General features: G+C 42.7%; 1 protein-coding gene across 1 annotated transcript in view; it reads right to left on the bottom strand.

Moving 5' to 3' along the window:
* Positions 1-16,140, bottom strand: part of KIAA2012 (KIAA2012 ortholog) — a 49,125-nt gene extending 32,985 nt beyond the window's left edge. The window contains exons 1-6 of the mRNA XM_064515508.1: positions 16,081-16,140; positions 8,467-8,629; positions 5,668-5,855; positions 4,256-4,481; positions 3,719-3,843; positions 1,378-1,537 (exon numbers count right to left, since the gene is read on the bottom strand). Of these exons, the coding sequence (XP_064371578.1) occupies positions 1,378-1,537; positions 3,719-3,843; positions 4,256-4,481; positions 5,668-5,855; positions 8,467-8,629; positions 16,081-16,140 (922 nt within the window). The remainder of the gene's footprint in view (positions 1-1,377; positions 1,538-3,718; positions 3,844-4,255; positions 4,482-5,667; positions 5,856-8,466; positions 8,630-16,080) is intronic.
* Between the last annotated feature and the right edge of the window lie 6,884 nt (positions 16,141-23,024).

The raw sequence follows: 23,024 nt of genomic DNA, 5'->3' as shown, positions 1-23,024 counted from the left end.
TGAGAGATTTGCTTGAAAAACTTTATTTCTGCTACTTGTTCTGCTGAAGTGATGGGCCTGGTATGTTGGAGAGGCAGAGTTTTCAGAGGCAAATATGACCAGAGGAGGACTGGTTGATATCCATGCCCCATGTTCTGGACTGGTTGTTTTAAACTCTGTTGTTGTGAGGGGAGATGACCATCTGGTGATTAACAGCTTGTTTTGTTTTTTTGAATGGAGAAAAACAAAGGTGTTTTTCCCCATCCCTCTTTCTCGTTTTGCATTGTTGCTGATTTCAAAAAAGGCATGGCTATTGTTTGTTACCATGTGGACAAAAAGACAAGTGCACAATGTACCTGCTGGTGTGGGACTGCTTATCTGCTGTTTTCTTTCTCTGTTTCACCCAACCTGAGAAATCTGTCCTGGTAATATTTTTAGTCTTTGTTGCCTCGACAGCCCAGATCCCAAATCTGATCTTTTTCTGGCAGTGTGTCATGTTGCAAACTAACCGTGGGAGGGCCACATGTGATCTACAAAGTTCTGTGATGTGCCCTGTGGCCACCTCTCTCTTTTCATAAAGAGATATGGCCCTCCGAGACTACGGGTCCCAGCAAGCAGTGCTTCATTTTGATCTGATAAGAGTATGCTCAAATCTCGATGTGCGTTGCATGTTAGGGCGTGCTAGCTACGTGAGCCACACCTCGGCATTTGAGATAAAGGTGGCTGCAGACTGCTCCCACCAACGCAAAGTAGGTGCAGCTCTCGGGCCATGGGCTGGAATTATTTTTTATTTTTCTCTGCCTCTCAATTTAATTGTCTTTCTGTTTCCTATCCAGTATTTCAAAGGGATTCTGGTATACAGCATGGTAGTTCTTCATTTTGAAGAATGTGCTCTACTTTTGGTTTCAGGGTTCTCCTAGATGCATCTTTTACCTTCTTGAAGGTGGCCACCCTAATATGTTGTGCAGGAATAGGCAAAACTTCGTGAAGTGGCAGATTGCTTCAAGAGAGGGTGTTATTGCAAGACATCCAGCCCAGTTTTTACTTGCCAAAGAGACCTGGCTCATTCAGACAAGCTTTGTCTAAGCAGTCTGAAATTTGGAGTGGTTTATCTTACATGATTATTGCTATTATTATTTTTTTAAGTTTCCAGTGCAGGGAGGGACTTTACCCTACTTTGACATGAGCAGCTGAGAAAGGAACTTTGACACACCTTTGGACATGAGCAACCTAAAAGACACCTGCTGTGAAAATACCTTCAGACTAAGAGCGCAAGCAGCTGGTGTTGCTTGGATGCAGTTCAGGATGGGAGCAGTTGCTTTCTCAGTCCCAATCTAGATGCCTTGCAAAACGCTTTGCATGTAGGCAGGTCAGAGTATAACCTATCTATCTCAATACCTTTTTGAGTCCGGGTCTTCAGCCCAGTCTGCATCTGAACAAGCAAAGGGATGACCAGAAGTTCCTTTGGGGTTTTGCTAGATTTCAGATGTTTCTTAGGGAGCGTGTAAGCCCTAGGTGACTCTTCTGAGATTGTAGGTAACTTCAGTGTTTCTGGTATCTGTTGTAAAATACAAATACAATATAAGAAGTTAAGTGCTCCCAATAGTTTCATCACTTGCGACTTTACATCTTTATTTCTTGCTCTGTAGTCTTGCAAAAGCTAAGTTCAGAAGCATGAATGGCTTTCTTCATATTCTTTTCAAATCCAGATAAATATTACTCACCATAAAAATGGCTGTATCAGGTGGATCGAGAAGCCTATGAGCCTGGTATTCAATCTCAGGCCATGGCCAATAATGGGCATGCAGGGAAGGAGTAGAAATGACGTTTTGAGAGGAATGAGCCTCCTATCGGGGTGCTCTCCCTGGTTTTGGCAGTCTTGGGCTTTCCAAGCCAGCAGCTGCTCCTAGATCGTGGTTATGCTTCAATTCCTGCTGACACATGCTCCTTCACCCTGCATCCTATATGTGCGCTTATACAGACTTAACATCAAAAAATAACATTACTAGTCTGATTTATTTCTCTGTGTTACTCCATGATATGGATCCTATATTAAATGCTGCATGAAGGCAATCAGACCCTGTTACTGTTTCCTGCTTGAGGCTTTGTGTATTTTGAAACTTGGAGATAATTCTCAAGGCTGCAGTTTGGTCATGTATTAGCTCTATTTATTATTCTTATTGAACCCTGAGATCTGGCTTTTATCTCAACCTGATAAATAATGGAACCTTTGGCTATTAGAGTGAGGATAAATACATAAATAAAGAAGAGCAGTTAATGAATAAGTACCTGGTCAACAGAGATGGCAGTGAATAATGATACTTGTCAAACCTTCCGCACCATAAAAGTAAGCACGTTTGGCCTCATCCAACATCTGAAGAATTTTCCCTGATTCCAAAGGGGTGCCTTGTTAGCCTGCATTATATGGATTCTTGTTTCTGTATCTTTTTGTGGTGGTGGTGGTGGTGGGGAAACACAGCTATGTTATTTAACTTGATTCCCTCCTGCAACGATGTTTTCTGGAAAAACAGCTTCATGGAGAGGAGTGGTACAATGCTGTACTAGAACTGCCCACTGAATGAAGGCAATATAAAGTAGATGATCCAGTACAATTACGGGAATAGCCAGCTATCAAAGCATGGGTTTCTCCAGAGGAATACTGTAGTAAGGAAAGTCAAAAAGCCTATGATACAGGCTTTGAGAAGTCTCACTGCTGTCATTATAGGGCATATTTCTTCTGCTTCTACTGCAAGGCCTATCGTTTGTTGATTTTTTTAACCAGAGCAAGTCTTAATGAATTTATACTTGCAATTAATCATATCAAACTGCTGGGCTGACAAATCTATCATGGGGTTTCTATCCAAGCCCCATTTTATTCTGACTTTCTGGCAGACACCAGCCTTTTCCCCTAAGGCACTTCAACTAGACTGTCTTTTCTACTTCTGGATAGTTTCTTGCCATCTCTGACTCCGCCTCAAACATGTCTGTATCTTAGGACCTGGTTATCCTACTGTTGTCCCCTGGTGCAATTACAGCATGATCAAAATATGTAGTATGGCTGGGACCTTGATCATGTTGTAACAGGAATATAACCTTAGACATATAGCCCGGTTGCAGTGTTGTAACCATGTCAGAGAACAATTCAGTTCATCTTAGTAGCATGGGGTGGGGCTTTGAATACTTTTCCTTGGCATATTCACTATTTCTAGTCACACCACTTGCTATTGTTGTATTTCAAGTGTCATTTTCCCAGGTGCCTAGGTCAGCCCCAGGGATGATCTTGCAAATACCCCTACACCGCCTTTCCAACATTTTGCTGCTGTCTGCAACTTGAAAGGAGTTGTGGTATGCACTTTTAGTTTCCTCTTATTTTCAAAACTTTAAGTAGTTGCAGAGTTACAAATTGTTATCATTCTTACTCCAAAAGAGTTTGTATACTTATTTATTATATATTTTAATTTTAGCACCCTGAGCTCAGAGGCTGATCTCTAATGTTGGTGTTCAGGAAGGACTTTTCCTTCAGGGCAGGCAGTCTACTAACAAAGCACTCATTTCTTCATTTGTTCGCTTTTGGCACCTTCCTGGGAAGCATCCAGCGCTAGCGAATATCAGAGACAAGATCCCGGACCAGATGGACCACTGGTTTGTCTATTCAGCACATTTTCTGTATCACACCTAAGTTATGAGCCCCAAGGCCATTTTATAAGCTATTCCATTGAAAAGAAAAAGAAAAAAAGACCTTTATTTGCTCCTCCCTTGCTGCATCTTGCTCTGAGCCCATGGCAGATGGAATAGGAGGAAAAAAGCTGTTTTCATTAAGTCTTTTTACTTCAACATCCTGGCTCTTCATATGTCCTTGTTTAGCTATGAGAGAATGAGAGACAGCATAAGGAAGAATGGCAGTTAAACACAGGTTGGTGCCCCCAGCTAGGGGACTCATTGTCCTGCCACTGAACCTATCATTAGAAAAAGGCGTTGCACTCCAAATGCCCCTGTGGAGGAGGAATGTTTCCTCATGTAACTTTTAAATGTGTTGCATTGCAACAGTGCTTCCTTCCTACTGAACATTGCCACACACAGCCAAAACCATTACTTCATATATACTTATATATTTATATTCCCTGTGCCCTGTAGTCAGAGCTAACAGACAGCAGTGGCCATCAAATCAACACTTCCTTATATGCTGCATGTTTCTAAGCCTTGTCATTCTTCAGTAATCTAATAAGTTCAGGACAAACATGCCTGCTGCACTGCAGGAAAAAAAGGTATTTCTTACCATTGTAGTACTTTTTTCTTTCAGGGAAATAGCCTCCATAGAAAGTGGAATGGGATTTCTCACTCAGAAGATGAGAGATGTTGATGGTGGTATTCCTCACGAAGCCCTCTGTAGCTTTTTTTAGCTTTTCATTGTCCCCTGGATTTTCTGTATGGTTCTGCTTATTCCTTTGACTGTGGTTTGCTGTAGCAGACGTTGCAACCTGGAGACCTTTCGGCTGTATGCTCTAGGAGACAACAGAAGGAAAACTTTGACGGGAGCACTGGACAGAACACAGTTTGCTAATCCATCTCCCTGGGGTTGATTTCCACATTGCCCTGGAATTTTTTGCCCAATACTTGGAAACAGTCTTCATTTCTGACAAACTGTTTTGCAGAAAGCAGACACTTTCTCTCAAGAAGCTGTGGTTAGTCCAAAACCTGGTTTCCAATCAGAATGATCTTTTGATAGAAGAATTTTCTTGGTTTTTGGTCTGGTTTCTGTTCACTTGTTTGTTTCTTGGCTGGGATATTTTTCTTCTGGCTTAGTGAGCTGCATCAGCTCTTTGGGGAATCAAATGAGTACCAGAGCAGGCACAAGGGAGCAAAGCTGTATGGCTAGAGCCGGAAAAGGAGGCCAGCCACCTTAATGGCAGGAAGTGGCTTAGCCCTTCTTTTTGAACTGCATCCTAATTGTAAGATCTTTTACAACATGGGCCTCAGCTATTTCAGTGTCTAATTTTTATTTAGAAACCGTTGTGGGACTGCAGTCTCAATGTCTGGGAATAAGTTTTAAGATTTTCTATTTTTTTTCTAGGTAAAGTGCTTAAATAACCTTTTTGCCTTTATGTTTTTCTTTATGCTTTGTGTACTGACTGGCCCAGAAACTGTGCTTGGTCCCCAGAGAGGCTTGACAGAAATTTCATTGACTTCAGTGCTACAAATTAGGATCCCCTAAAATGTGACACTTTAATGGATACAGTGATGCAGGTGTTTTTTCTTCTATGATCTTGTCATAATAAATAGTTTTCAGTATACTAATTATATGTAAGCAGGCATATTATTCAAGTTTTACTCAACAGTCCTTGAATCACAATACTTAGACAAATAATCCTACAGTTTTGAGGAAGAAACTTTAGGACAAGAGTATCATAAACTTACACTCTGTGCATCAGCTCAGTGCTGTCAGACAGCCCCAAACACTTTGCTTTCTTTCTAAGATTTTTGGATGCTTAAAGTCTAAACACCTTCCAGCGTATGCTCAGCAATGTGACTGCCATCTGTTGTGTGCTGAAGCCAGAGCGTATGCTGGCACAGTTTTTGCTGGGAGATAGACTCTGTCCTGCCTGTTCAGTACCAGTCCCGAGGGAATCCCGAGCCGCAGGCAGGGAGCTGCCTGAGAGGCATCAGAGTGGAGCTGTGAGCAGGAGGTACCTGTGGGACGCCTGGGCAGCAGGTGCTGTGGCTCCAGGTAGTGTCCTGCGCAGCCCCAGGTCTCTGCTCTCTTACTGAAGCACGAACGAGTAGTCGGGCTCTCTTCCTGCCTGGTGTTTCTTGGCTTCCATAGCTTTCTGCAAGCTTTTCTCTGTTCTCAGGCTCCTTTAGAAACAAATAGCTCTGTCCTGTAAGAAAAAGAAATGCATGGGGGCTGAAGCAGAAGAGTAGCATCTGTAGCACATCAGAGCAAGTCTAGTTTATTTAGGGTCATATTCAGTGGGTTTATGTCCCTCCCCAATACTGGGAGCTGTAAGATAGGTGATGGGTTCAGCTGCAAGAACTTCTATCAATCCTGACTTATCCAGTGACAATTAACTGTTGCTGACTTACGAATTTATGAATAGGTTGATATGGCTGGGCTTTGGCAATCTGCTCTCAGTGACAGCAATTAAGATTGCCTCTCGTGCAGAGCATGGAAAGCTCCTTTTTTTACCTCTTAGTGTGCATGGGCACAGGTTAAGTTATAATCTAATTGAGAATTCATGGTATACTCCAGGAAGTGGGGTTTTGCTTCAGCAATTTTGTTTTTCTTTAAGGTGTTGACCAGTACTTTGGAATTTAAAACTATGTATCCTGAAGACGGCATAGAAACATAATTTGAATGCAAACTGTATAAAGCGTTCACATCCTGTATCCTAGCAGGAATTTCACCAAACAGGGGAGGTATTCATTGAACTAGGAGCAAAGTAATGTCAAGTTGAGAAGGAAATTACTATGGAAATGAGTTTTAAAAGCCTGAGGCAGATGTAGGGAGAGGCACATTGTACCAGGAATTTTCCTCACACTGTGTCTAGTTTATATGGGCTTTCCATTACAGCAGCATATAAGAAATCCTTGGATTGGAACAAAGCTTCTAAACTTCAGCAGCTTTGTGCTATTGCCACAGGCCGACTTCCCTTTGAAGGGAAATTGAACCCAGCCTCAGCTAGGGTGGGACAACTGCTTGTGTAAGAATGGCTTCGCTTGGGTCAGACCAAGGGTCTGTTGAACCCAATACTTTGTCTCAGTAGCCAGTTCAGGAAAGGGATGTGTGAATGGGAAAAGTATAACATCTCAGCAGTGCTTGGCAATGCGCAGCTGAGAGGCTCTATAGGTTTAATAGTTCTTGATTAGCTTTTATCTTCTATGGACTTGTCAATATTTTTTGAATCGTGCACTTCAAGCATCCATATCTTGTGGCAATGAGTTCCACAGTTAAACTGCCTGCAACGTGGGAAACATTTTCCCTTTCCCATCTGCTCAGTGGTAATGTGTAATGTCACCAGCATTGTCATATTTTAGAGAAATGGTGAATAACTTGCATGTTCATTTTCTCTATGCTTTCTGTGACTATATAGGCTTATATCATATTTTCTGTCTAAAGACATTTTGAGCCATACCTATGTGGATCTTTTGGCTTAGTTCATCCCAGAAAGATGGTAGCACAGGCAGAAAGTGGTATTTTTCAGGGACAGCAGACAGGTCCTGCTGTATCTTTCCATGAATTTGGGTATATTCCTGAAACAATAGTGGATCCTTGATACAGCCTGGAATGAATAGATTGCAAATAAAAGATACATAGGGCAGGACAGCAAAATCATATTGGCAATAACTAGTCAAAAAATGACTGTGTGGGAGTGGAAGACAGGTTGCGAGTATATGAAGGTGTGTATATGTTTACAAATCTTTGGGAGACTAAAGGAACTTTGAAAAGTTCGATCCATTCCTGTCCCCCAGACATTGAAAATGAATAAACTGTAATTTTCCTCCTTTTCTTTTCTTTTTTTCATTTTGCTATTGAAATATATGGAGGGAAGAGAAAGGAAAAAAAATCTCAGTAAACCAGAAACAGTTTTTTATTAAAAAAGTCTGAAAAGTGAAAATATTTAATACAACCCTTTTTCAGTGTGCTTATTTGCATTTAAAGCACTTTGTTAAACTGTTCTGATCAGTCCTAGTAATAGCAGAAGTGTGAGTATCTGTTGCAGAATAGTTCATACTCAGCTGATGTTCTGTGTCACTGGAGATTAGATTATCTGAACGTGTACCAGTTGAAAAGCTTAAAAACTGGTTTGGACACTGAACTAGGGAAGACGATGTAAAGTGAGGTTCCAGTTGGAGGTGGGCTCTGAACAAAATACTAGATCTGAACAGCCTGAAAGTTTACCACTTGGTTAGGTATCTGAGCTTTGTAGCTATCTTCTATATAACTTCAATAAACAAAACCTACATCCCAAATCTGGGGGAACATGGATTAAATTCAGAATACAGACTCTTCTGTTCTGATGCATCTTCATTTGTTAAGTCTGGAGAGCATGGAAGTGGGTTTGAGCTGGAAAGTCCCAAATTAGTGTCCCTTTTCTATATCACATGCAGTAAAATTATTAATTTACCGCCTCAAGCACTCAGTACTATCACTTTGAATATCTATATTATAGAATAATCTGAGGTCTGATTCAACTCCTGTTGGCTGGCATCTCTCCATTGACTTGCATGGAATCTGCTTCAGACTCTAAATCCTGTGGATCCTGCTATTTTAGAAACATGTTTGCTCTATTTTCCTTCTTCTCAGTTAGGAAGAAGTGTGTGCCTGAGTGTTCATTTTCCTCTTCTAACTCCCTCCATAAAATACAATAGTTTCTTTTACTCCCCCCAGTAACCATAGAAGCATATGCATCATCCTTTCTTAATTGTAAAAAAATATATTAAATTCAAAGATAATTAAAATGATCTTTCTTAACCTTAAATACCACTGACCTGCACACTGGAGCCTGGCTGTTATGCTAGGATCCCAAGTTTGGGAGAGTCTGGAGAGGTACCTCTTGGCTGAATAGCCTGGGCGAATCTGTCGGTCGATCTGGTTATCGGGCTGGTTCAGGAAATGGAGGTAGGGGTGCCAAGGTGATCCTTTGTGCTCTTTCTGCAGCAATAATACATATGGCAAGACTTCAGTGTCTGTATCTGTCACATCTCCCCGCTGCTGGGGAGCTAACAGATTGCAATGAATAACTCAGAAGGCTCCTGGGAAGATGCATAAAGGCACAGGTGAACAGGCATCCTAAGTCGCTAAGAGTCCGATAGAGAACCATGATGAAGTTCAGTTACCTTTTTCAGTCTATTCTTATTTTAGCCCACTCCTCTATTTTTGGCCCTAGTCCGAGGCTCTGCCTCTATGCTGTGTGCTGCCAATGACCTGGACTAGCTGCAGTGCCATACTGAATAAGAACTGAGAATGAGTTAGAGTAGTCTTGGTGCCTTATCTCAAGTATGCTATGTACTATGGTTGTTCCAAGATGGGGACAAGTGTGCCTCATGTCACCCCTGTGGCTTGCGAAGGACTAACCTGGGAAGACCTGTTGTTCTTCACTGGCTGAAAAGATCTTGGTTCCCTACACCCTAGTGACCAGGCATGCAAAGAACTGAAAGGATATAAACAGAAAGTCAGTGCTATCTTAGAAGAGAAAAATAAGTGAACTGGAGGAATAACTGCTCTAATGAGTAGTCATCTCTGTAAACCACACAATAAAAATGTAACAGTGTCTGTTAGCTGGTCACCTTCCAGTTTCTGTAGGTTCATTGAATGGGTGTAGTGGCAGTTCTCAAAACAGGCCACCCTGTACTTGTCCAAGTCTTTCACAGTGTATCAGACATGTTGAAACCATTCATTTTCCTTGGCACTACTGCCAATTACTACATTTAGTTATTCTGTTGCTACATCCCTGTATATACTTCTCAAGATTCAAGCATTTATTCTAGAAGCAGCCATTATAAACAGGATGTATAAGATTTAAACAGCAAGTTGGTACTGCACAGTAAAATAGTTGCATGGACATCAGTGGTGTTCATTGCTATTGAATCTTTCCAACTTTGAGAGCCCTCTTAAAATGTGCTTGGCTTCAGGTCCAGCTGGAGTCAGGTAGCCTGTCTGGCCTTTGCCAACCAAGGTGCCTGCATGTGAGAATACTGCAAAGCCTAAACTTGCATTAAAAGAAAGATGAAGCTTCCAATGACAAATCAAAACTTCCTGTGCAAGCTCCCGTCTTGCACAGCTACTGAGGCGCTGCCGGCGAGCTTACACGAATGAGAAGTGTGAAGAAGGTAGAGCTGGTTGGACAGGGGCACCAGGGCTTGTGGTAGTTCAGGTAAAGGCAAGAGCTGGCACAGGTGCCCTTGGGAGGCAGTTAGCGCTATGCTAGCTGTCAGGGCTCAACCCTTCCAGGGGACTCTTCCCTTCCTAGCACACCCCCTAAAACAGCTGACACCACAAATAACATATTAACACTGCACACCGCATGTTTAACCGCATGAAAGAGCAGTAGAGTTGCATGGAGATTTGCAAGGACAGAATTTAGAAAATGCTCAAAATAGGCATTTCACTGGCACTGTTGGTGCAGAGGGAATGCAAAGTGAGCTAAGAAGGGCTCTGCTTTCTGCAGAAATGCTGCCGCTGCAGGCAGAGAGGGGGAAGGGGGGGCAGCTGCTCAGAAGCACTTTTCTTCCGTCCACTGCTGCTCAGAATAAGGGTGAGTAAAAAGCTGATCTCCATATGAAAGGACGGGGCCTGAATCAGAGGCATAAAATAGTTACCCAGTTTGGGTTGTGGGTATGAGAACTAAGGGTAATTTTCCAAATCTTGTGGAAACATGTCATCAGCTCTTTAGTGGTAACGAGTGGCCAGAGCAGCTACTGCAGGGGCCAGAGGCAGCAGAGTTTCCTGTGCGCTGTGCTGGGGCGCTGGGTCAGTCCCAGCAGAGAGGGAGGCCACCACGCGTGGGATCCCAGTGCCCGTCTCTGGCGTGGAGCACTTGCCAGAGCAGCTCTGGGGGCAGTGCTGGGAATCCCGGTGTGCTTAGTCAGTTGGGGCCTTATAACCACAAAAAGTGGGCCCTGGGATAAAATAACAGCTGGTGTTATAAAATATGAAAACTTTCACAATGACATGGGATGACTCAAAATTGAGCAATCGTGAAAAGGAACTTTTTGCTTTTCAACTAAATTCAGTACCTGAGGGGAGCTGAAAAAAGTGTTTTGGTGAAAATTCAGTTCTACATCATTTTCAAATGACAGCTGGGAAAACTCCCCATTCAGTTCTAAGGCTATGTCAGAGCATCTTGCAGCACATTTGAGAATATAAGAGCAAGTTCAGCTGACTCATTTTAAATAAAAAGGAGTGAAAAAGAGGCACTGTTCCATAATTTTTGTGCATCCCTGGACATAATGCAAGATCAGTCCTGTTTGTTTTTCTCCTGCAAGCCTCAAATAATAGTATTTAAACCTAGAATTTTATTCTGGAGTTTGTGCAGCAATTTTTCATGTGCTCTGATGCTCAAAAGAACACTCTGTTTTTCTTTACCTGCTACCCAGAATCAGCAAACGTCATGGCCAGCCTCTCTTCCCGTGGTGGTCTGCTTGCTGTGTACGAGGACAAGCTGCGTTAGGTACTCTGGAGCCTGTCAGTGCTCTGCAAAGATGCACTGAGAGTGCACTAGAGACTGGGGCGGAGGGGCAGGAGATCTCCCTTCCTCAGAGCCCCTGAGCATGCAGCCTTTGAGCTGTTCCCACTGCTGCCAAATGAGAACCTTAACCCACATCTTCCCTGCTCAGAAAATAGAGAATTAAGCACAGATTTCCCACTCTCTGTAACTTTAAGTTGTCACGTATAACAGAATAGTCTTCAAATGCTGATGAGAAGGAGAGATTTTATGAAAATGAGTCTTTTTCATGGCAGAAAAGTCACAGCTTCTTTCCCGTAACAGAACGTTGTTATGGCTGGGGACAGCAGGATGGGTTAATCGTGGCCCCATTTCCTGAGGTCTCCTGCAGTCAAGATTTGTGAATGCCTGAGAATACCCCTGCTGAATTCTAATTGTTTGTGGCAGTCGGCACATGATTTCAAGTGTTTGGTCACAGCAGTGTTCGTTTTCTGCTCTTTTAATCTTTGATGGATGTTGCGCCTGGTTTCACTGATGTGGTTCATGACACAGTGGGCAGTGATTTCCTATAAGATGTTTTGTCTCAACTGTAGAGGTGTGGAGGCCCTGTACGATGGCCAGTATTTATTAATGACATCCCAAGGTTTCTAAAGAGAAAGCTCTGCCGTAGACCATTAGAACCTAATCTATTCCAAAATGTCAAATGCAGTTAAGCAAGAGCTATCTAGATTGCACGGAGACTTTCCTCATTAGTTCAAGACTCTGATTAGGAGTCTGATTAAAGGCTTTCTCTTTGTAAAGGTTCACTCTTTATCTCTGAAGATAGTTACTATGTAAGATGTGATAGAGCTAGCTTAAGGCTGACACACATACTACAACTGAAATGTATTTGTGTGCGTGTAGCTGCGCAGTCATTCCTGCCCTTGCAGGGCACATGCATGTCCTTAAAAATGTCCTTAATTACTAACATGAAAATTGTTCATTTCTGAACATGAATAGGGTTAAATTTTATGGCAACTTTCAAATTATTTAACTGGAGTTATTAGTGTGCACACATATAAAAGGTTAAATTTTCATATCATATATAAAGCTGTAGGATTAAGATTTTAACAGCAATTTGGCGGGTTGCTGGGATACTAAATATTCTGTTCAGAATACTTGGTATCTGGGATCATTACAACTTACCAAATTGCTTCCTGTGATTTAAACATTACTCTTGCTGTTCACTCTCAGCGATGCGGCTGTGATAGTGCTGAAATATTTGAGGGTCCTCCTAATGTTTTACCTACAAATGGTATTAAGCATCAATATTTGCCTTTAAATTTCTCATGATATTCAGTGAAGACGGTAATGTCACGTATAAGCTTTTAGAAGAAAAGTTGTTTCACTATGTGTTTGTATAGTTTTTAGCACAATGCAGATGAGCTCTTTGGATGTTTCTGAAGCCTAGGTAATAAGTCAACACTATCAAAAAAATAGAAAAATCTATGAGGCAATTGCTGAAGCTTCCAAATGATTTTGCAAGATGTAGTTCGTAAAGATTTCAGGTTTTCAGCTTTTACTCTTGAGTATTTTGTAATTAACTCTCTTGTATGTGAATGGTTTTACAAACATCTTGTAGGCTAGTGATAAATAAACCAAAAAGTAAAGATAGCTTTAAGAAATTATATGGAAGTCAGAATTCTTGTGAGAGGAATTGAATTGTTGTTTCCAGTCTGGGTCACATTAATAACTAAACATTCCTGCCAGTTGATGGATTGTCTGTGAAAGAGAGCATAATATAAATTGGTGATACTGGTCCAGCTTACTACCAAAGAGAGAATTTGTTTAATTGGTGAAAAACTTAAGTAGGGAGGCCATGCTCTGGATGGCAGTAAGCATTAACATACTGATCTCTGAGGTAAGCTTGTAGACCTCTGTGTTTTAATTCTTTTTTGACCCTTTACGTGCCAAAGTTAATCTAATTAATTTTATCCAAGGATAAAAAGATTTCTAGCTGTTTCATTGCAAATCCCATGTAAGATGTAGCTTGTCTTATAGGTGACAGGCTGGTGATCTTCATTTTGCCTCTCAGTGAGTGTCCCTTGTACAAGTGACCAAAGTTGACCTTGGACTTGTGGATTTGGTGAATCCTGAAGAAGTTCTTGGACTGATCCTTTCTGGGGCTAGAGTTACTGGGGCTGCCAAAGGTGGTAGCACGGCATCTGTGGGCTTCTTTTAATGAGCTGTCAAAGTAACAGCCAGCCACAGGATTTAGAGGAACACACACATTTTGACTACCGAATTGTCTGCTGACTAATTTGTAATTGGCTTTGCCAGTTTTATCATGGGCTTATTCTTTGCTGTCGAATCTCCAGTGCAAGTGATGCAGTTGTTTGAGGCAGCTGGTTTTTTATATTTCAATGGTGGTGACCCAATTTGATTAAACCTAGGTCTTCTCACTCCTAGGCCAGCATTTTAACCCCCTGCTCTGTGTGACTTTCAGCAAATCACTTAACTTCAGCCAACATATAAAGGAGGAAGAAAAATTCTCAGTCCTACATACACAGTTTGTGAACACGGTGTACCATTCTCCTCTTCCAGAATCTCAAAACTTGTGCTTACTTTTCTTGAGTGAAACAGAATGATGTTGTGGATAGACAGTTGACCGAGGAAAGAAAAGCCCTAAGGGCTGTGACCACAGGTTGTTAAGATGCCATGCCACAGAGTTGAGGGGAAATAGTTTTGTTGTAAGTAATTTATTTCCCAATTAAAAGTTGAATTCCTCCTTCCAATGGTGTTTTTCAGGAAACGTCCATCCTGTGCAGCCTGGATTTTTTCAGGACACCTGCAGTTGTTGCTGACTGTAGCTCCGCTTCAGAGTGTTTCCGAACATCAGGGCTGGCTGCTGTCAGCCTGGCAGTAGGTGTGTTGGCAGGAGCCTGCAGTGCTTTTACTAGTGGCAGACTCTGTGAGGCAGTATCTCTGCTTCTTCCTCCCTGCCCTCCCAGACCCTCAGGGTTTTTGGCAAGCTTCAACCCATGCCTCCTTTAAATCTTCTTAAGAGCACCCTACTGCAGTATTATCTACAGAAAACGAGCACACAGGCTCTCTGACAAACAAGGAAACGTTGGCTCTATCAAATCACTCTGAAGCAGATCCTTGGCTCCATTCTGCTGCTTTTACCTTCTTGTAGGAATAAGAAGTTGCAGATCTGGATTAATTGGTCCCTTTGTTAACTGGTCTCCAAGGCTGGTTGGTCCCTAAGGGATGCCTTCAGTGTTTAGAAATCCCTGAGTGCTATAAAGTCCAGATAGGAGCTCCCTATTCTCCTCCCCAGAATATAAGACTTTAGAGATGAGAAGACATTGTCAAAATCCTCAACAGCCATAGCCCTCTTGAGACCACTAGGCTACTGCAAAGTAAGTTGTGCTGGGGATAATTAAGTCACTTAATTCCAGGATTAAGGAGCTATGAAGGTGGCACCGAGTCATATTTGTGCACAGTGCTTTCTGCCACATGAGAACCTGCTTGGGCGCAGCTAACCATCAGGCCTGCTACAGCACATGTGAGCCAGGTAGTCTCTATCAACCCATGCCAGAGTGCCATCACTGTGGACTGTATCTAGTCAATGATATAAAGCTCAGGTGAGGAGAAAAGACTTTTTCGTCTTTGCTACCTACTGTGGCCACCCCGGCACAATATAGCCTGAAGTCAAATCTTGTCTCTGACACTTAGTGTGGAGACAGATTTACAAGAAAGCAAAGTGGACAACCACTTTCTATGTGTGTTTTTTTTTTTTCCTAGCTGTTTGGTCAGCTCTAACTTGTCTTCCCATGTAAAAGCAGGCAGTATTTAAGGATTTGTCAGAATATGAAAATATATGGTGCTGGATGAGGAGCCTAACCACCTGATATTCATCTCAATTTACTAATCTCCTATGTCACAGTGACACAGCATGGGCATGCTTAGTTGGAGAAATTACTGCCACAGACATCTGCATATGTATCACTAGACATAGACATAGAGAGAATGGCTGAAGATGTAGGGTGCTATAAAAAACTCTTGCTGCAAGTTTGAGATGAACTCATTACATCACTGATGGTGGAGCCAAGAATGAGTTAAGCAAAGTTTTCCCAGACAAATGTCAGTAACAGCTCTACAGTATCTGACACCATCAGAGATTGCTGGATAAGTCCTTGTCCTCTTAAAAAGCCTCACTGCTTTTTACCTCTTTTTTTTTTTTTTTTGAAGTAGAGTTGCTGTACTGCAGAAAAAAATCATGTTATTGGCATGGGTGTAGCTTATTAGTATTAACAGCAATGAGTTGTGTAGAATACAAAATGCTATTATGTAATTGCTTTGAATATTATACCACAACTTGAGAAATATGAGAGCTAGTGTGGTGAGTACCATGTGGGATGGCTGACGTTTTCCTTTCCAGTCTAAGGAAGAGAAAGCTTCAGCTAGTTAGCATAAAAACTTTTTCCATTTGAATGGATGTAGAGAAGGTTTGTTCCTTCTCAGGGTTCACAGACATGAACTCCACACGTGAACTGGCTCCACTGATGTTGATGGCAAAACTCCAGTGGACCATAAGAGCCAAAATTCAGCTGCATGTGGGCTTCAAAGAAAGCAACCCCTTCACAGAGCAACGTGTTTAAGAAATAACTCACCCTATGTGGATGGCACAGGGACCATGTTGACCCCATTTAAAACTTCAGAACAGGTACAAATTTAATTGTGACAAATGAAATATGGCTGATAGCTTAAAAGGAACGAGGGGGAGATCATGGGGAAGATGTTGCTGAAGAGTATGTTTGAATTAATGAGTTAATTTTATTAGTAGCTTGGTAACATCAGTAAACAGCAGTTGTCTTTCTGAGCATTCCTGGAGTCCCTGTGCAGTGAATGTCTAGAGGAACAGAGCCAGGGACTTGCGTAACCTGGCAGCTCTTACCTGCTTTCCTCCATACGCCAAGATGGCTCTTGTCAAGTCTCGAAGGGTGTGCAACTCCATCTGTAGTTTTCTTTTGTGCCTGTGGCTTTGCTGGCCTGTTCTCCTATGTCTCTTTTTCCGTAAAGGCTCAGCTAGGTCCTCGGAGTACAGAACCAGTGCACCCCTTCTTGTACTGTAGGTTTTTGGAAGACAGAGACCCAGGCAGTCCTTCATGGTGTGCTTTGCATTTGAAGTCTTGCTAACACGAGAATAACTTTCATGAGACTTCCAGTTCAAATAGTCCTAGAACAGAGGAAAGAAATAATGTAGGGTAGACTTGGAGAGGAAAAAGAAAACAAAACCTTTAATCAATTTGGAGTTTGTCAATTTGTGGCTTACTAACTACATAGGAAATTATTCTTTGCTTACATGCTTTCACCATTGTGGCTTTATCTGTTGTCATCAGCAAATGCCTCAAATGAAACTCTGTCTGTACCAAAGAGTTATTGTGCTGCACAGCTAGGACCTGAGCTGTGGCACTCTCCAACAGATTACCTACATCAGGAAGCATTGAGAAGCCAGAGTTCAGGCTGTGGATTAATCATCAGGATTTTGCCTACTTTGAACCTGGCAACACACTACATGACTTCAGTGGGGACTTGAATTGGCTTCTCCTTGATGGCAAGAGGATTTGTGGGTGAGGTCCAGACAAGTCCAGCCCTAGACAAAGACACAGGAGGCATTTGCAGATGTGTGGGGCAGTGAACCATGGTCATGCAGCATACTTTGCCTATAACCAGAGCCCTGTAAAGCCACGCTGCTGCTGCTGCTGGGGTGGAGTCCCATCTGACAGTGGCAGTTGTTGCTTTTGTCCCCCCCCCTTTTACCCTAGTGACAGCAAAAGCAGCAAGCCCACGTCTCTAGAGCTTTCTTTTCATTCTTTTCCAGTGCATCTCCCCTTCTTATGGGCCACAACAGCCCCTCAGCCTTGGGGGGCTTGGGGATTGCCCCTCAGCGACCCATTTTGCCTGCAGTGCTGAGAAGCATGTGGGCTGGTTCTGGGCCCAATCTTTTGCAGAGTAGATTTGCAGAGAATGTCCTTTTAAAGTGCTTCAGGGATACTTTATAGTTTTTACCTGAGGTCCAGCACATCTGGTGGGCTGTGGAATACACAAAATGAAGGAAATTCCATCTTAGGGTACTTCCAACTGGATTTGAGAAGTGAGATAACTATAGGAAGTACTGCAGGGGCAGTAATGAACACACAAAGCGTTTCTGTTAGAATTTCTGCGTATAAGCAGTGTCACTTATAGTACAGTGCTGTACTAAAAAAGGTGGCAAAGATGTCTGTTGATTAGCCTGCATGCTAAAGCCATGTACACATCAGTACTCAATATGATATGTATCATACCTATTTCTCAGGACTGCCTGGGTCACAGAGATTAGATTGCTTGTTTCTCATCCATGAGCACTGTTTGTTACTCTGGAGCATTTTCCTTTTTAATTAGAAAATTAACAGATCTGAAATGTAAAAGTGCAGGGATCAAATGTCCTAGCAATGAAAACCAGTTGTCGCTCATTGTGTGTTTCATCTTTAAAATGTTTTCCCCTTTGCCTTTTCTCTTAGTATAGTTGATCTCTTTGGAAAGGGCCTGCTTTATCTTTCTGGTGATGTGCAGCATTCGGAAATGTGGCCCTGGTCTCGGGTGGGACAAGTTACTACGTTATAGAGACAGTAACTATATGTTATTGTAGCATCTAAATCAGGTCATGGCTCTACTATGCTGGATCCTCTGAATAGGTAGGTTTGGCCCATACCAACTTAGAAATTTTTCTGTTCCTCGTACAAGCCCTTAATGATTAGCAATCAGCAGTAAAGAGGAAGTTAATTATATTGTGAACAGGGAATTGCTGTAAAATAGTCTTAATATGGGGATTCTTTCCAAAACTGGGGTCTCCCTCAAAAATTCTAGTATGCTTTACTGCAGGACATACCTCTCAACAGAGGTTATGCTGTCTCTATCTGGGGCGTCCATCTCATTGTGAGGTGCCTCCCCGAGCATTCAGAGGCTTCAAGGGATGGGCGCTCTAGAAATAGCGGAGATAAGGTAGATGCTTCGAGTCCGTTGTTCGTTGGCATGCCTTGAGTGATGCATGTAAAAAGGACTCTGATATATTAGTTGTTATGGGCCATTCAGAGTAAAACTGGAATAGAACCAAACAATAATTTCTCTAAGAAAAGCTGAAGTATTTTGAATGCTATTAATAAGGCAAGGGTTTCCAAATTGTTCTTGTAATTGAGGTACTTGTATACTTTCTTTGATGTAAAGTTACTGTGTCATATTTTGGCTCCCAGTAACCAAAATTTTCATTTACAATAATTGCTCTGATAGTAATGCTTAACAGGGTAAACATTCTTGGTTCTTATGGGATGTACAGTAAAGATTCAAAATTCTTCTCAGGGTAGTGTGACTATTGCATAAAGTTGATACTTTTCTCCAGCGCCGGTCTAGCCCCCCTGACCCTGGTAGAACTTCACTGATACAGGTAGGAGGAAAGTTTGGGGCAAATTTTGATCTGCATCCTGCAGGCTTTAATTTTTCCATTTTTCTGGGTAACTGGGATCAAAATGTGATCCGTGCTCTTTCAGAAATAATTCTTCAGTTCCACTGAGTCAAGACAAATTAGCGCTGTAGTTTTAGGGCTGTTGTACAGAATAGGGTAGGTATAAACTCAGAGGAGAAAGTTCAGTCTTTGGCTATGGCTCTAATGTATTCATTTTTTATTGCAAAGCTGCTGTATGTGTTATAAATGAGTTAATGTTCCTAGCTGCTGTGAAACTGTGATGAAACGCACTGTTCAAACAAAAAAATATTTTAAATCAATCTAACAGATATAGGCTCCAAAAAACCATGCATAAATCCTAGAACTAATGTGTTTGCCTATTCATGTGACATTTAACAACACAGAGACAATGATTTTTCTTTCAGAAATCTGTTTTTGTGGCCTTGCTCTCCATTCTGTTAAGATTCTCCAGTTTTCACTACAGCAGGCGTACATACCTTTTAGGTTATTAAGACATCTTTAATTTTCACTACAAATAAGATATTGTAAAATAACTTGACATTAAAATAATTATTTTAACATTAGTTAACATTCCAGAATGGAAAATATCAATCTGTAAGAGATACTACAGTGAATTTTCTAATAGTGACTCACCTCTGGTTCATAATGCACTTCCAGTTTCCCGTGGTCTTTTTTCACTGCCTGCCCAATGCCCCGGCTGAGCAGGGAGAGATTAGGCATTTTCCCCTGAAGCCCGGGAGCCTCAGTGAGCTATCATCTTGGCCCTAAAACTGCACGCTTACTATCAGAGCACTCATCCAGATTCTTTGTTAGCAAATACACTAATTCATAGCTGTGCCTTGTTAACGTGAAACTCCAAATGGCAAAAAAGCCAGACTAAAGTCTTAGGTTCCAAAAAGTGTGAAGAAGATGCAGTGGAGTTGGTTACTTTTTTCTCCTGTCTGCTCTGTGCACTTGTTCCCTCTGTTCTGGTTGCTTTGCGACACCTCGGGATCTGCGAACCACCACCACCCTCCTTGTTGTGATCAGGGGTTGTTTCCTCTGTTGCTATGGTGGCAAAGGGAAATTAAGTTCCTTAAACCAGTCAGGGAGAGAACCAGTGAGAGTGCAAGCGGGCACAGAAATAGTGCGAGGGCCAGGTTCAGATTTTAAGGATGGGCTGCACTGCAATAAATACCCCTAGCTGACAGCATCGCCTTATTCTTCCCAAGCTGCTTTGTTGTATTTTCTTTATGGAACCTCCCAAATTTTCTTATTTATTAGCTGAGAATGGAGAGAGGAATAAAAGAGCTGGAAGAGGCCACTTCTGTGGATCTTTTTGTGGAACACTCCTCCTCTATGAGTTTGCCTGGGTCTTCATGTAGCTCCGATATCTGTTGTCTGTGGTTCTCCACCTTTCTGTTGCAGAGACTTCACGTAACTGTAGGAGCGGGGCACCCTTCCTGGGTAACCGCAAAGGAAGGTGAGAGGCCCTGTGCCCCTCAGGTCTGTTCCTGGCTCCTGTGACGAATCTGTTCTTTGGGCGCCACACCAGCACTGGGACGGCATGACTTATTCAGATATTCGCCTCCCCTCCGCGTTCAGGTGTGCAATTCTTCACCCTTTTTATGCTTCGTTCAAAGGCACAGGTTTCTCTTTAATCTGCTCGCTAAGCTACTCAGCTTGCCTTGAGAATCGTTAGTAGGAACAAGAAGGGTGGGGAGTAGTCATTCGGTACAAGCACGTGCACACGTTGTGAGCACGCCTGCCTGGCCTTGAAACCACGAGATTCTGTCAACTGCGTTTTGACATCATCTTGTGGAAGTGCCCCCTGCTGCCACGTACAAAGATTTACAGCATACTACAGCACTGTAACTTTTAACTTTATTTTATACAGTGTCTTTCACTCTACATGTGCTCAAAGTGCTTGGCAATATACAAACAGCAATAGAAAATGTACAAAACAAGTATGTCTTCAAACAGAGGAGCTGCTTTCTTCAGCTGGCAAAAGTGACACTTTCCACAACAGAACAGCAACAGAAATGAGTCAGTACTGGCAGAGCAATTTTAAATTCTCCCTAGCTTAGGATAATTTTCTTCCAAGATCTAGAAATGTTTGTACTTCATGGCTTTATAATGGGTTGAACCAACATAAATTAAGAAAATAGAGATTTGGGTGAGAATATCAATCTAAATTCACTTCCAAAGCTTGTGATTGATTCTCTGCTTTACATTTGTTTAGCAACTTTTCTCCAAGGCTGTGCCATGTAGTTTTTAAGCAGTGCTCAATTACATTTCATTAGCGTTGTGGGAAGTGACTGTAGCAACTGCCATTTGTCCATCACTTTTTGTGACAGTTTTATTGAGAAGTGCCGACTGCTGGTTTAGCTCTAAGAAGGATATATATTTTACAACTAAAAATCTAGTTCTCTGAGTGCTACTCCAGACCTGTTTTAAATGTCATTAAAATATACCTGTATAAATTCAGAATAATGGGACGGTAAAGTAGGTTCTCCAAATCCATAGCTCTGTAGCTTTGGGACAGCTGTGGAAAAGGTGTGTTTTCAATGAGTAACAAAGTGTATCTCATAGAGACAATGGCTGTAATGAGAGGTTTGCTTGGGAAAAATAAAAAGAGTTAACTCAAAGTAGGACAAGATGATGGTCTGAATGTAGGTGAGTTTAAGAACAAAGGAGGGAACAATTTGAGCAAGGAAAACAGGAGTAGGGTCTGAGGAAGGAAATGGAGTGTCTGTTGCCAGTGCCAAGGAGATGAAGAGGACCCAAGGAGCCCTAGCAGGTCTGGGAGTGCCTGGAGGGAAAAGGAAGTACTGAGGGATGAGTGGGGTCAAGGTTGTTGAGGACTGAGGGGGAAGAGTGGGGATGGACTCATTGCAGATGTCAGGACAGAGGGCTTGAGCAGGAGATTCGGGACTGGCTACAGAGCCTGAGGAAAGAGAAGGCACCTGTGGACTCTGAGCCAAGTTTGGGGACAGAGTCCAGTTGCTCGGGGCACCTTTCAGCTCCCTCCAGTCCAGGAAACTCTCATTTCTCTTCCCATTGTCTTCTGCCTCATCCGCTGTGCATCTTCTACTTGCTGCACCCAGGGATCTGTCAGTGTCTTACAGACAGCCACCACTTCTGCCCCAGAACAGGTATAATCCTTGCACTGAGGCTCAGATCCTGGGGTGGGGGAGAAGCATGTAATTGTGTCATCTGAGAATTACATCTTGATGCATATAGAGAGGAGGGAAATACATTTTGGAAATGCAGTATTACTTCTTGCATTTCCTATTTCTTGAAGGCTTCCATTTGCAGATAGTGAAGTTCCTCTAACATGGCAGGGTGATTGTAAGGGTAAAGAATGCATGTGTTTTGGGGTGGTTATCTTTGGCGAGGGGATGAGCGGCATGTTGTGAGAGGTGGACAGCATTAACCAGTGTTAAATATTGCTCTCCAGCATTGTAACTTCAGTACATCTGCGCCTCTTTGTAGTGCAGAGGCTGGATTATTGGCCCCTGTAACAACAGCATCTTGCACTGCGGTTGTGTTTACTCTTGCAAACTGAGCAGGATCGCATCTGCCCAGGGTCTTCGGCAGGAGCTCTGCAGAGGTCACTGCCACGCCGTGGAAGTCTGTTTGTTCAGTAAGCGACACTTTCATCCCGACGTCCCGCTAAGCCAGCACACCAGAATGCCGTCCTTTGCCACCGTGCAATATCCAGTTGCACGTAGGTATTTTTTAGGCTCAAGATACAAAGTGCAGACACTGACTGGTTTTGATCATTAGACGTTTTGTATGGAAGTGGTTAGAAAACTGAGCTGTTAGCCCTTGTACGTTGCCAAAGTTGTATTTAGATAACTCTGCTCTGCCTGTAGAAATCCCTTCCAGTTCTTCCACTTATTCCCTGCTAACGTAAGCTGAGCTGCAGTGTTGTTTCTCCCTGTTTTACGAGGGTTATGCAAGAACGTTTGTGGAAAGGCTGTTGTGCCCTGCCCAAGCGGGGGTTCTGCAGTGGGAAAAACTGCAGTTAGCTTAGCACAGGTACGCGCAGGTTCAACCCAGAAGTTAAACAGTAAGCAGGCAGCCCCTATTCATGGCAACAGAGTAACTACTGCAGGGCCTTAGGGCCGAGTCCGTGGCAGGCCAGCAGCCTCTGAAGGAAATCACTTCAGAGTCCGGAGAGATGGGTCTCTCTGCAAGCCTATGGCACATTTTTCGGCATTGCAGTTTGCCACGTGTGTGAATATGCATGACAGGAACCACGAGTTACTGTCGGCTGGGGCTCCAAGGGGCTCTGGGGTGATGAATAGCGAGTGTCACCTCGCGAGCGAGAAGCCGTGCCCGTTTCGATGGTCAGCGAACACGCTGGAGCCGGCTCCTCTGTCAGCACCAAGCTG

Source organism: Dromaius novaehollandiae, chromosome 7, assembly GCF_036370855.1.
Source record: "Dromaius novaehollandiae isolate bDroNov1 chromosome 7, bDroNov1.hap1, whole genome shotgun sequence".
Taxonomy (NCBI): Eukaryota; Metazoa; Chordata; class Aves; order Casuariiformes; family Dromaiidae; genus Dromaius; species Dromaius novaehollandiae.
This window is presented reverse-complemented; position numbering and strand designations above follow the sequence as displayed.